This window comes from Sciurus vulgaris (assembly GCF_902686455.1).
Source record: "Sciurus vulgaris genome assembly, chromosome: 9".
Taxonomy (NCBI): domain Eukaryota; kingdom Metazoa; phylum Chordata; class Mammalia; order Rodentia; family Sciuridae; genus Sciurus; species Sciurus vulgaris.
The window spans coordinates 77,707,554-77,722,556 of record NC_136469.1 but is presented as its reverse complement, the minus strand read 5'-3'; the positions used below and the strand labels follow the sequence as shown (position 1 = coordinate 77,722,556).

At 36.4% G+C, this 15,003-nt stretch overlaps 1 protein-coding gene across 24 annotated transcripts in view; it reads right to left on the bottom strand.

Moving 5' to 3' along the window:
* Positions 1-235: 235 nt before the first annotated feature.
* Positions 236-15,003, bottom strand: part of SEC31A (SEC31 homolog A, COPII coat complex component) — a 64,711-nt gene continuing 49,943 nt past the window's right edge. For 15 of the 24 annotated variants that reach the window (XM_079153183.1, XM_079153186.1, XM_079153177.1 and 12 more), the window contains 5 exons: positions 10,439-10,497; positions 8,830-9,090; positions 6,332-6,451; positions 3,008-3,079; positions 236-1,177 (listed from right to left, as the gene is read on the bottom strand). In XM_079153183.1, coding sequence (XP_079009309.1) covers positions 998-1,177; positions 3,008-3,079; positions 6,332-6,451; positions 8,830-9,090; positions 10,439-10,497 — 692 coding nt within the window. In that variant the 3' untranslated portion in view covers positions 236-997. Of the gene's footprint in view, positions 1,178-3,007; positions 3,080-6,331; positions 6,452-8,829; positions 9,091-10,438; positions 10,498-11,824; positions 11,864-15,003 lie in introns of all 24 variants that reach the window. The other 9 variants (XM_079153176.1, XM_079153165.1, XM_079153184.1 and 6 more) reach the window with 1 other exon arrangement.

Below are 15,003 nucleotides of genomic sequence, written 5' to 3'. Positions count from 1 at the left end.
TTAATTCTAATTTTCTTCCAGATTCTACAGGGACCATTATAGTTTACCACAGTATTCTTAAGAGAAATTATAATAAAATCCCATGATAGAAAAACTAGCTGGGAAAAATGTGGTTTTGATTCAGGATGACTAAATAAAAGTTTTCTTTCTGAATTAAAACTCAAAGCTCTAGGTAATTTTATAGAAAATGGGTGAGTAAATTTCTATCAGTAAAACAGGACAATTCAGTCTTAAATCCAAACAAAATGTTGAAAATATTTATTAACAGAGAAAAGCTCAATGCATCCTACAGGCAGTGCTTCCCTACAGATATTTAAAGCTAGTGATCACACTTTTCATTAATATTTGCTAAAATGTATTTAGCAGTTTCTAGCAGCTTCTAGATGGAGTTATTTGTTCAGGAGCAGGGTAAAGTCTAGACATAATAAATGAGTCAAACTGAATTGTGGGCAGCCATTTATGTTTCCTTCTGCAGTGCTGGGCATGGAACCCAGGCCATGCACATGACAGGCAAGTGCTGTATGCCTAAGCTGCATCCCCACCTCAGCAGTTTTTTGTTTTTTAAAAAAAAGACTACAAACACATAGGATTACACACTTTAATCTGATTGACATGGACAAAGTATGGAGGATATGAAAGAAATTTAGTTTTAGCTCTGCTTTTATGCATAACCAGATGCAATTTTTCTAAAAAGTATACTACGGTTTAAAAAACCACATTCTGTCAGAATACCTCAGAAAACCATACTATGTGTAATCCAGGAAATACACTATTTGCAGAATAGGAAAATCATAATGGGCAACAAAAGATTGAAACAAAAGAAAGCACCAGGGTTTTGAGCAGTTTTAAGGTGAGTATACCTGCAGAAATAATATAAATGCTCCTGACTGGCTGCTACAGAAACATGCTAATGAAGATTGGTCCATGTCTTAGAATATTTTTCTTAACATGTTTCTTTGGAAAAGTGGCATTATCAGCTGGGAGTGAAGCTGTCTTTTTAGACACCAAGCTTATTGGCTTGGGTGAGAACAACTTTGAGAACTGGCATGAAAGCAGAGGTCTCACTGAAGTTGCTGGTGCTAACTATGTGAGTATGGATGGTCAATCCTTCTGAGTAGTTTCGCGTTTCAATGCTCCTTGCAATGTTGTGTAAACCATTGATGATTGTTGGTGAAAGCTGAAATAAAGGTGGAACCAAAAGAAAGAATTAAAAATTAAGGAGAATTTCCCACAAGACCTTTAATAAACATTAGACTCCAGACATTTAAGTAAAACTTGGAATAAACATTTTTAAAATGTATAAAACATTTAAGCATTTCTAGAAAGTTTCTTGAACCAGGAGCAGTAAATTTTTAAAGTAGAACCATGAAAAAATGATTCATATAAATAGGTTATTTATGAACAACACATGTATGTATAATAAACCAGGTATTTTCTTACAGAAAAGCTGCCAAATATCCTATCCCAAGGTGAAATGCTAATATTCTCCACTGAAGAGCTTTGAATTCTTCAATTATTTTAGATAGAGTTTCATACACTTCAAATTTTTTCCCAAGTACATGAAGGAGATTAAAGATTCTTAAATCATGATATCTCAAAGGACGGACCCAATTTACTTAATATCTTATCTATAACAGAGATTCTACACTTTTGGTTCACTTTCATGAGCAGGGCAACAGGCTTGATTGTATATTTCAATTTACTACTTCTTCACTACCTTTCAGAAACCTGTCATCTCTCCAGGGTTTGTGTGTGTGTGTGTGTGTGTGTGTGTGTGTGAGAGAGAGAGAGAGAAAGAGAGAGAGAGAGAGAGACAAGGTCTCCCTTTGTTGCCCAAGCTGCCCTCAAACTCCTAGGCTCAAGTGATTCTCCTGCCTCAGCCTCCCAAGTAGCTGGGCTGTAACTGCAGGTGTCGCATGCCACCACACCTGGCCCTATCATCTCTTAAAAACCATAAAACCGCTGAGCAAGGTGGCGCATACCTGTAATCCCAGCAGCTCGGGAGGCTGAGGCAGGAGGACAGCAAGTTCAAAGCCAGCCTCAGCAAAAGTGAAGGACTAAATAACTCAGTGAGACACTTACTCTCAATAAAATACAAAATAGGGCTGGGGATGTGGCTCAGTGGTCAAGTGCCCCTGAGTTCAATCCCCAGTACCCAACAAAACAAACCGTAAAACCTATAGTTTTATTTCATGTCATCACTCAGCATACACATCTATACTTTAGATAGAAGACTTATTTTGGATCACTCCACGGACTGTACCCATTTCATTGTTATCTCAACTTTCTTTGGTTTGGGTTACTTTTATTCAATGGAACTGGGTATAGGGAATAGGGTAGAAGAATGCCGAAATGTAAATATATAAAAGTCAAGTGCCAGTTCTTTTTTCCTCTCCCATCCTAGGCTTTCATTGATAAAATAGTAATGGAAAAGAATGGATGGTGGGTACTAGAGATCAGTCAGTACACTGACTGCTCACTGTGGGTTACCTTCATAATGACAACATACTACCCTGGCTCATCTGGTGGCTACAATTGGCCTTGCCTTTGTATAACAGCTATTCTAGAAGAAAAAGATAAGGATTTTTAAGACTATGAAAGAAAAAAATATAAATTTCTCCTATCATCTCCAATGAATAAAATTTAGGATTTAGACAGAGAAAAGCTAATTCTGTAATTGATATGCCAATTTTGTCCCCAAGTATAGTGAGTGCTAAAGAGATTCCTTTTTTTCTTTTTTTGTACCAGAGATTGAACTCAGGGCTGCTTACCCAATGAGCCACATCCCTAGCCTTTTTTCTTTTTTATTTTGAGACAGGGTCTCGTCAAGTTTCTTAGGGCATTGCTAAGTTGCTGAGGCTGTTCTCAAACTTGGAATCCTCTTGCCTAAGACTCCCAATTTGCTAGGATTACAGGTGTGCACCACTACGTCTGGCACTTATTTTTACTAGCAACTAGGAATAATTGGTATATCATAAATCCTTCATTCCCCACCCCCACAACTTACTGTTTGTTCCCTAAGTTTATCATATAGAAACTCCAAACGTTTGCTGGCATCATCTAGTTTCCTCTTGGTTTGCTGTAAGAGAGGAGAAAAAAACAGAAGTTATTCTATTTTATTTTTCTGGTACCAGGACTTGAGCCCAGGGGCACTTAACCACTGAGCCACATTCCCACCCTTTTAATTTTTTTAAATTTTGAGACAGAGCCTCGCTAAGTTGCTTAGGGCCTTGCTAAGTTGCTGAGGCTGGCTCTGAACTTGCAATCCTCCTTTCTCAGCCTCTGGAGCCAGGCATGTGCCACCTTCACTTTTATCTAAAGAACTTGCCCTATTCTCATTTCACTAAACCTTACACTTTACATGTTGAATGGATTCATTTTATCAAAGAAATGGAGGCAAATATGACTGAGAAACTTAAACAAATTATTAGAAAAAAACACCAGTAATCTATTCATGGTGGGGTGGTGGGAAAGAAGAGAGGATGAGATTTCCTTTGTGTGCAAAATGGGGTACTGATTGGATTTCAGGTAGACTGTAAACTCATTTGACAAGGTATGTGAACGTATAACTGCATTATTCCACAGACTTCCAGAGGTAGCAAAGGGTTAGTGTACCATAGAAAAGAAGGTTTGAGTTCACTTTTATAGTATGGGTACTAAAAGGTAAACATATGGGAACTGTGGAATCTTGTTTTATTTATTAACCTTTCAAAAATACTACTTACATTCTTATATTTGGTATATTTAATTCTGACTCTTTCCATGCCTTTCAGGCATCCAGAAAAAGAAAGGAAAATTATCTTCTGGCAATTTAAGATTACTAAGAGGACTAGGTGCAGAGCTGCATGCCTGTAATACCAATGACTCAAGAGGCTGAGGCAAGAAGATTGTCATTTTGAGGTTAGCCTTGGCAACTTAGTAAGACCTCATCTCAAAAGAAAAAAATAAAAAGGGATGTAGCTCAGTGGGAGTACCTCTGAGTTCCATCCCAGTGCCCGCCCCCAAGAAAAAAATTTTTACTAAGAGGGAAGTAATAAAAGAGGTAAAGAGGTTCTTATATTAAGGAGAATTTCTTCCTTCCCTATCTTAGTACTATACGTATGGTGAACTGTTCTAAAACTAAAATTGAAGGTATTAAAAGTATAATGTGATTAATTTAATGATCTATATTATACAACAGCTTTAGAAGTAGCACTTTTCCAATATTTATTGAATGTCTACTATGTGCCATACTGGGAAAGTCCTATGTGTCAAGCAGCACATATTCTATTGGGTGGAAAAGATAATGAACAGATGGTGTACTGTATATCAGAAGATGAAAAGTACTACGAAGAAAAGTAAGAAAAGTAATAACATAAGAGGCCAGAGTGTTGGGAGTAGTAAAGAAAGGCCTGATGGCCAATGGGACATCTGAGCAGAGGCCTAGAAGTGAGGGAATGAACAATGGCAGATATATGGGGGAAGAGTCCTAGGCAGAAGGAACAGCATGTGCAAAGTCCCTGAGAGTGAAGGGCTCTTAGTATGTTTGAGAAAGGAATGCCTGTGTGCCTGGAAGAGAGAGAGGAAGATGAAGCCATCAAGGATGACAATACATAACAGGCTGTGCTATAAAATTACTTAGTGCTGGTCTGGGAATATAGCTTAGTTCGTAGAGTGCTTGCCTGTCAAGCACAAGGCCTTGGGTTCAATCCCCAGCACCACAAAAAAAAAAAAAAAAAAAAAAATTACTTTGTGCTGTTTGGACATCGCTAAAGTGAAAATAAGAATAACTCCATGCTATAAAAATTATTCCAACTACTGATAAGGGACTTTTGCAGAAGGGAACCCTTATAGTCCCTAGTCCCTGTTCAAAGCTAATCCCCTCTAGCTACAAACAGAAGCCTTACTCCAAGAGGATGCAGGCAACTGGGCAGAACATTAAAACTTCTCCCCCAAATAATTACAGGAACAGTTTGTCTTTTGTGGTTTTCTTTTGCTCAGGGCTCCTGAGTACCCAATACAAAGATGGACTCAGGGCTGAGGCTGTAGCTCAGTGGCAGAGCACATGTAAGGCACTGGGTTCAATCCTTAGCACCGCATAAAAATAAATAAATAAAATAAAGACATGCTGTCCATCTACAACTACAAAAAAAAAAAAAAAAAAAAAAAGATGGACCAAGAGGAAGTTCAACAAAAATTGACTGAGCTGGGTCATATATTATGTGTCCTCTCAACCTCTCTATACCAACTTACACCTGAAGAAGGATTGAAGTTTTGCCACTTATTAGGACTGCCATTACTGAGTAACTATGGCCTGTTTAATTAGGGGTATGCACAGGGCATAGTGTATACCTGGTAATCAGCTTCAGTTGCTCTCTAGTTTCCAGTTTGGTCTTTTTATCGCTCCTAGAATGTCAGGTGCTAAGGTTTCTATTAACTCTCTGGTTTCCAGCACTTTCAGTGTAGAGAATCGCTACCACTAAATTATATCCCCAATTGCTTGTTTTTTGAGACAGGATCTCACTGTTGCTAAGGGTTTTGCTACGCTGCTGATCTGGCTTAGAATTTGTGTTCCTCTTGCCTCAGACTCCTGAGTAGTTGGGATTACAGGTGTGTGCCACTGCACCTAGCAGCCTGCATATATTAATACTTAGTGTCTGATGAAACAACCAATTCCAGAAGCTGTTTGTTTCCAAGATAGACAAAGATGGCTTTAGAATGGAGTCCTAATTAGAATAAGATATATCCTATGCTTATATAATTATATCAGAATAGAATCTACTATCATGTATAACTAAAAAGAATCAATAAAAAATTAAGAACTTTGCAAAGTTAAAGATGATAATCTATCTACTTTAAAAATCTTTAGTTTATGGTGGCTGGGCTGTATCTCAGTGGTAGAGTGCTTACCTAGCATGTGTGAGGCACTGAGTTTGATCCTCAGCACCACATAAAAATAAATAAATAAAAGCTTCAATGTAAGCTTACAAGTAATCCCCAAATCTGAATTTCTAGCATATCACTATTATGCTCTATCATGTGTGAAGAGGAGATTTGTAAATGACAGGCAGTACAACTTTATGGCTGAGAGTATAAAATTTGAAGCCAGATTGTTTGGGTTGAAATGCTAACTCTGACTTAACTGTCTTTTGCCTTAATTTCCTCATCTGTAAAATAAAAATAACAAATGTTTCTATATGGAATTATATATAACAAATATATTTGCAATATAAACTATATTAAGTGCTAGCTTTATTACTTTTGTACAAAGTCTTTATCTACAGAACTTTGAATAATAATTAAGGAAGAGCTCCATAAAGGATAACTTTAATTATAAGAAAAAAATACATACAGGATCTGTGGCTGAAGAGAGGCATCGCTGAATAAGATCCTCAAATGTGGTCTTTAGAATGAGGTGCTCATCTGGAATAGGTTTCTTGGTAATTTTTTCTGTTGGCAAAGACTGTACATGCTGGAAGAAATAATATCATAAAATGATCACAAATAACCAGAAGATATTGTATATACCAAGTTCTAAATCTATGCAAAAAGAAACCAATGACCTTATGTATAGACCTGTTTGAAATCCAATGAAAATTTAACATGCACAATCACCCAGTACAAGTAAAACTGAAAACCAGATATCAGTAGGTGTAAGTACTCTTCCTAAACTTGGATTTGCACAAGTAGATTGGATATAAGAAATTGACTAATTAGAGAATGTATGTTGACCACTACTGTATATAATTGATAGGAAATAAACCTGTGCCAGCAGGAATATAAACAAGGCACTGGGAAACACAGTTGACTGGTTAGAGTGGCTGCCTACTCCACATGGAGGCTCGTTTTTGTTTATTTTGGCATTCTCCTACTCTTTGTTTCACTCTTAGAGACTGTGAACTGGGCTATTATCAAAATTGCAGGATTAAGTTAAAATGCAATAGACCATGTTGTTGAATGGATAGAGAGAAGAAGAAAGAGGAATATTTAGGTTTTCTAAATTTTGACCAATTCATTTATTCTTTCATTCATTCAAAAAATATTGGGTAATTATGTACCAAGCAGTGGTTATGTATTGGTGAGCCAATACGGAAGTGATCTCAGTCCTCAGGGTGTTTACAGAACAATGAAAGAGACAGAAAGGTTAAGAATATTTTAAATGTATGCATATTAGCATTTGTAGTAAAGTTAACACTTAATGGAGCAAAAAAACATCACAACTGGGATCTGACTAAAGGAAGGGGAAGGCTCCCTTCAGCAAATTATCCTGGAATGATTCCTAGAAGCTAACCAGTTAAGGGGGGAAGGAAAAGCATTCCAGACAGAAAGAATAACATGTAGAGAGAAGGATCATGATACAGGGGCCCCAAAAGAGTGTGGCTAGAGCACAGAGAGCAGAGTATGAGCTGAAGCCTTCCAGATACTGTTAAATATTTGGGGTTTTATCCTGAGAAAAATGGGAAGCTGTAATGTTTTGAGGAAACAGAAAACAAGGTCAAATTAGAGATGGATCAAAGTAGATGTGGGCAGGCCAATTAGGAGGCTCTGGCATTGGTGAAGATGAGAAATGAGTAGCAATGCAACAGAATAGAAACGTAGAGAAGGGATTCAAAACAATATTTTGGAATAATATTAATAAGATTTTGGAGACAGATTTGAAATAGAGGTTAAAGGGAAGGGTATAAAAGATGATTCCCAGGGCTGAGGAGATAGCTCGGTCGGTAGAGTGCTTGCCTTGCAAGTGCAAGGCCCTGGGTTTGATCCCCAGCACTGCAAAAAAAAAAAAAAAAAAAGATGATTCCCAGGTCCTGGATTCAGTAGAAAAGATTATGGCGCCATTAATTGAAATAAGAAACAATAAAAGACCAGGTTTAAGAGGAAGAATATGAATTAGGTTTTGGACATGTTGGATGCAAGCAGATGGATATATGGCCTGGCTGAACACTAAGTATCTTTTCCTTTTGATGGTGACTGATGTTTTGCTCTAGATGAAGACGGCATGAAAATCCAGGTCTAAACCAAGGTGACAGCTGGTAGCTTTTTCAAATAACACAGGTTATAAATCATAAGAAACAAAAATATTCTTCGTAATTTATGTTTTTGCAGAAAGATGCAAGTCTTCCCACATTGACCGAAATATTTGTGTTTATAATGCACCTTAGAGTGTTAAACAACTTTTTAGGCATAATTATCTCTTAACTGCAAAGCATGATAGATACATACAATCTTTAAACATGGTTACAATCTAAAAAAAAAGATAGAACCAGTTTTTTACTTGGACAGGAGTTTATTTCACCTTCTTATGTTGAACTTTGGTCCAAGCTCTTTACCTTTTATGAATAGATCTAAATGCCTTTGTAGGTCAAAGTCAATTTTTTGGCACTGTGCTAGATTTTTTCAATATCTAGGACTCTGCCAACTAGTTGTTTGTGAAAAAAGCAAGTAAAAATGTGTATCTCTATCCAAAGATAAAGTCATGTTATTAACTTTTATACATAAAAATATGTAACTCATCACATTTTTATTTAATGTTTTAAAGGTAAAACTGAAGCAGTTTTATTCTTACAGCATGAAGTAGAGATGATTCAAACTAATCTTAAATTGTGACTACTGACTACATCAAGTAAAATAATGATTGCCAACTTACAGTAAACATACTCTCAAACAGACAAGTAATGTCAAAATAATATACATAATCTTACAAGAAAAGGTTGTAATTTTTGGTTTAAGTTCTCTAAATTGAAACCAAATTTAGATGTTCATTAATAATGGCATAATCACATAAGTTAATGCATTAAAGAAAATGTTTTGAAGCAGATCTAACTTTCTATTCCACTTCCACAGATTTACCTGGATGGTATTTCCAATAGGAGCCCCTGGAGCACCTTCGATATTGGGCTTTGAGAAAGTTGGTGGCATGCCTGTCTGACCAAGAGGTTGCTGTATGCCATGGAAGGGCTGGCCACCTGCAAGATGTGGCTGTGGGAAAGCTTGGTTTGACAGTGGCAATGGAGCTGAAGGTTGCTGCTGCAGCATCTGTGACTGGGGGTCACCCAAAGGATTCATGATGGGCGATGTGATGGGTACGGGAGGTGTGAAGTTTTCAGGCATCTTTTAAAAGATAGAAGTAAAAGACATCAAGAGTAAGAAAAAGGATAGCATGTTTCCTAAGCTTTAAATGAAGGAGTTAAGAGTATCCCATGGTTAAACAATTTTTTTAAATGGTAGAATACTTTTTACAAGTAAAATTTTATGTGGTATTGTAGAGTAAAATATAACAAGTAGAGCTAATCTGGCTAAGATGGTTGGGGAACTCACCTGGACTTCTCCACCTCCCCTTGCCGTCTCATACTTACTCCCAATAAAGGGAAGCCAAAACCATGGCACTTTTGAAAGAGCCTGTTAAGTCTGGAAAATTATATATAACAAAATGGGAATCAGATGCACTGTGTGTATGCACACATGTGCATGCATGTGTACGCATGTATACTAGTAGACATTTAATGTCATCAGGATGTAATACCCTTTTCTGAGATTACTAAGCAGATACCACTTGGCAATTTTATCACACTAAAAGTAGTATATTAAGTTTCTGATTATAATGACCCTGTATTTTTGGGTTCCTTGTTCATTTAGCTCTCATTACTATATTTGGGGGAAAGAGGATCACTGGGAATAGAGAAAAGCATAAAACTGCTTGAAAGGAAAGAAGGGGGCTGGGGTTGTGGCTCAGTGGTAGAGCGCTTGCCTCGCATGTGTGAGGCACTGGGTTCGATCCTCAGCACCACATAAAAATAAATTAAAAAAAAAAAGAAAGAAGAAAAGAAATATCTTATGTCCAAAATGTCCAAATAGCTCTCAACAATAATTCACATATAATACAAGACTACATCTTCATTCATTATTATACGGAATAGACAAGATGTCCAAAATATAATTTATTAAAGTCATAATTATTGTGGGAACCCAAAGATTAAAGTAACTCCTAAAAAAAAAAAAAAAAAAAAAAAAAAAAAATTGTGAAGCCTGAAATTTTGATTCCTACTTTTTTTTTCCCCCACACAAAAAAAGAAGATTGAACCCAGGACCTCGTGGACTGAGTACATCTCCAGCTCCTGTTCTTGTGAGACAGGGTCTTGCTTAATTGCCCAGGTTGGCCTCGAACTTGCAATTTTCCTGCCTCAATCTCCTAAGCACCTAGGATTACAGGCACTGTGCCACTGTGCCTACCTTGGTGGCAATCACATCTTGTCTTCTAAAAGGGCTTTTAATTAATATCACCATCATCAAAGTAAGGTTTTAATGATAGTGTTGTCTACTTTATTTACTTCTTGCCATGAATAAGAAGATACATGCTGAAAAACGTTTTAAATACATCAGTAAAGTGTGGTATGCTCCAAGTGGCTATGTGATTAACATAACATCTGTAGGTCACTGGATGGACATCTTTTTCTAGTACCTTCTTCTTCTTGGGTACTCTGTTCAAAGCTGGAGGATCATTCCAACCATTCTGAGGACCTGGAATAAATAGAGGACATTTTCATTTTACATAGAATCCAGAATGGAAGAAAATGAAACAATCTATCATCTAATGACTTATCCCTGAGATAACTGTTGGGCTTTGTCAATCGGGATCATTATGTAAATCTGGATTTTCTAACTCATAACTCTAATAGTTGCAAGGCCTTGACTTAGTAGGCAAGGTATTCTGATATCTTATGAATTTAAGGTCAAAGAGTTGTGTTAAATTTAAGGATTGTGAAGTTTTTATGTTTATAATGGTGCGCAGCCTTCAAAAACCAGTTTACTATTCTATAATAAAGAAAAAAGTAAATTACCTAAGTCTGCTAAAAAATTCTTCTGATATATTCAACATACAAAAAGAATAAAGGTAGCAATCCCCTATTTTTTGAAAGCAATTCAACATAAGCAAATCATTCATAAATGTTCAACATGATAGAAACAACTAAAAAAAAAAACAGCCCAACTAAATAATACCAGTAAACTTCATCATCTTTACACTGGGAACTATATAAAAAAACAGAAAAATGTATTTAAATATCTATGCTAAGACTTTCTTTTAATGCCATAAAACTGTGAGCTATAGTAAATTTCCTCTAAAAACACAAAAACAAAAAACAATAAAAAAAAAAAACCTCTGTCGTTTCAAAGTAAAAAGTGAACATCAGTAGAAGAACTCATTGGATACTTTATAATACCAATATCTTCAACCAAAAAAATAAGACAATAGAATAATTTCTAAATCACAATAATACCTATTTAATTGATATGCATGCTACTGTCACAACAAAACTGCTTGGCAATCCAAAGAAACTGTGGTTCATGTTAATGCCACAGAAACTCTTTAAAGAACTTCTCCCAATCACCATGTACTCAATTGCTTTGATTTTTAAAGCAGAGTTAATTTCCTACAAGTTTACTAGGAGACCAAATGCCCCATAAGGCTCAAAACACTTGAGTTAATCACAAAATATTAAAGCACATGCTGCTATCTGCTTAATAAATTCTTAAACTTCCAGTCACATACAGATCAATCAAATAGCTCCCATCACCTTCTCTTCTTACCTGTGTCTAGGACAATCTTGGTTTAGTTGTCTTTGTTTATACAAAATAGTTAGGTTTTAAGAGTAAAGCTATTTGTGTCATATAAATTCAATCAGTTCTAAAGTTTGATTCAATTAAGAAGCTTAATTTTAAAAATGGCACTGATCAGATTCAGAATATCGTAATCTTTAAAGCTCACATGCATTATTGTTAATGGCCATTCATTAATTCTATTCAATGATTTAAAGATTTCCAAACGTATATTTTACAACCAATTCACCTTCCAACACAGGTGCCTGGTCTTGCATACACTGATTTTCTGTAGACAAAATGTAAAAATCACTTAAATAGTACTATTAAAGACATTCTAAACTCTACTTCTCATTTTATAATTGTTTCTTCTTCCTCCACCAACCCCAGAAAAAGCAAACTAACTTTATAAGAGAACAAAACTTACTTTTTAAATAAGTCATGTGAAATATCTATCCAATTAAGAAAATAATTAGTTTTTAGGTAAAGTGAATTCATTTAAGTTGTGCCAGATCCAATTAACTCTTGAGCATCACTCTTTTCTATTACTGTGCTCTTTTAACAGAGAAATTTATTTCTTTATTTAAAATAACAATAGCTCCCTAATTGCTTACATTGGTTGTTTTTCTATTTGACAAATGGAGCCCAGTAATATCACTGAGGGGAAGGCACTTCCTAATGTGTTATACCTAATTATACCACATGACCCAAATGTGTCCACTTTGGTATGATTCAAAGTTGTGAATCCAAATTAGAGAAGAGCCTTGTTTAAATGCAGATTCTAATTCATAAGGTAAAAGGGTAGACCCTAGAGGTTCTCTTCCTGACAGCTCCCCTATAGTATCAATGCTGCTGGTCCAACACCTTCTTTAAGTAGTAGGAATTTAGAGAAATGGAAGAATTTCTATGCTGCCTTGCAGACTTCAGTAGTGCATTTGATAAATGTGCTTGACAAACTTGTCGGAAGGGTGCCACTCTTCACTGCTGGATGTGGAAGGTACCAATGCCCTGCATTCTGAAGAAACTGCAATTTCTGGGGTCACATCATAAATATGAATATAAATAAAAACAGTTCCAGAAAATATGTAACCATCTCATATGGTCCTTTCTTCAAGAATACATGGATCTACAGACTAGTTCAAGTCCTATATCATTACTTCTCTTGAGAGAAATGAAGTTTCTATCAATAAAGAAGAGGAAAACAAGCTGGTAGAGGAAAACAGGCTGACATCAGCACAGCAATTCCAACTGTCAGATTCTTGGGATCACGCTAGGTCCAACCTTGCACTGAAAGCATACAGCAGAGTACATCACATGCACATGTAACTTCTGTAAATTCAACTATCTTCATTTGGCAAGGGAGGTACCAAGAGACTATAGCAATTAAAATAGTGAATTCAACTCTGTGCTATAGTCACAAAACACATGCCCCAAAGAAACCATGAGATGAGAGAGGTAATTCCTTACCCTGAAATCTTGCCATGTGGAATGTGATTCTAGTGTTTACTGATGGATGTTTTTCATATAATACAGTTCATAAACACACGGTAATTTCATCTATGGTTTAACTAAAGAAAAGAGTGATCAATAACTGCCTATAAGTGATTTTCTATTTTTACTTTAAATGATAACCTTAAAGTCTAACTTCCCATGCAAGATGTAACTTCATAATACTAGTTAATAGTATTAACTCCTAGGGAGTCACTATGTGTGCATTTCAACAGGACTAAACCTAATTTCCAACTACTGATGTACTCCAGCCCCAGACTTCAGCTTTTGGGCTGAGGGGAATAACATATTACAAAACTAAAAGTACTGCAACTACTTTGGGCTTGGCTCTTTTTCCAGGGAATAGTCTCAACAACATGCCTATTTCCTTGTCCTTTTGTGTCTGACTTATTTCACTTGGTATAAGGTCTTCAAGGGCCATCCATGTGGTGAAATATGGAGACATGTGGAAGATGAGATCAATTCTTCCTCTAATCCCTTGTGGCAGTGACTTAAGCCTAGGTATTAAAACGGGAGGGGATTCTGATTTCAAAAACTATTAACAGCATAAAGAAGTATATGGAAAACAAGGGGGGAAAAAAGTGTAGAGCCAGGCATGGTGGTGCGCAACTGTAATCCAGCAACTCAGGAGGCTGAGGCAGGTTGATCACAAGTTCAAGGCCAGCCTCAACAATTTAGTGAGGCCCTAAGCAACTTAGCAAGATTCTGTGTCAAAAATTAAAAGAACAAACAAAAACAAACCCTCCCCCAAAAAAACATGGAGTGGGGGTTGGGGATATAGCTCAGTATTAAAGAGCCCCTGGGTTCAATTCCCATTCCAAAAAAAAGAAGTGTATGGAGCAATTTTCATATGACCCTATGGTAAATTACACTAACATCATAATGAAATGAAGTTCAAAGTCAGAGGTAAAACTGAATCAAATAAGAACAAAGATGACTTAACAAGAACATAGTCAACTGGCCAAGACTGACTGAATAACCTCAAGGGGAGGAGGTCTGTTGAACAGAATAGAATAGTTGTATAATAATCAAGCTCCTTCCCCAATATAGGCCCAACTGGCTCCTCCAACTTCAAACCATGCAATACATTTAACCATATGTTTTATTTTAGTCCACATGCATGTTGTTCAAATCTTTTATCAAAATAATATAGTTCTGCCAGGTGCAGAAGTGCATGCCTATAATCCCAGCAGCTCGGGAGGCTGAGGCAGGAGGATTTTGAGTTCAAAGCCAGCCTCAGCAAAAGTGAAGTGCTAAGCAATTCAGTGACACCCTGTCTCTAAATGAAATACAAAATAGGGCTGGTGATATGGCTTAGTGGTCAAGTGCCCCTGAGTTCAATCCCCAATCCCCACCTCCCCACCAAAACTACAGTTTTGTCCCAGCTACAATTCTAACTCCTTTCAACTTCTCACTTCTATGACTTTAAATATATTATTTAAATAAGACTTTACAAATACAAAACTCTACTTTACAGAGGTACCCTTTAATAATGACAGTAGGTAAAACAAGCTACATAAAGCACACTACTTGAAGACATTATACCAAGTGAAATAAGTCAGACACAAAAGGACAAATGTTGCACGATTCCACTTATGCCAGATACCTATAACAGTGAAATACACAGAGACAGAAAGCACAAGAGCACTTACTGGAGGCTGGTAAAAATGGGAAGTTACTGCAGATGAAACAGGTACTCATTATCAAGTTTACTAAATGAATGTTTTGCTGACTACAACATTTGTTTCTCTAAGCCCTGGGCACATCATGTTGTGGTTCATTAAAAGAAGGCTTGAAAATCTGTGCATCTATCATGAATTATATATAAGGAATTATCCACGAGCCAACAAGAATTTCTAAATCCTGAAAAAAAATCATGATCTAAGACGTATTAGGATAAGATACAATTTCTAGTCACAA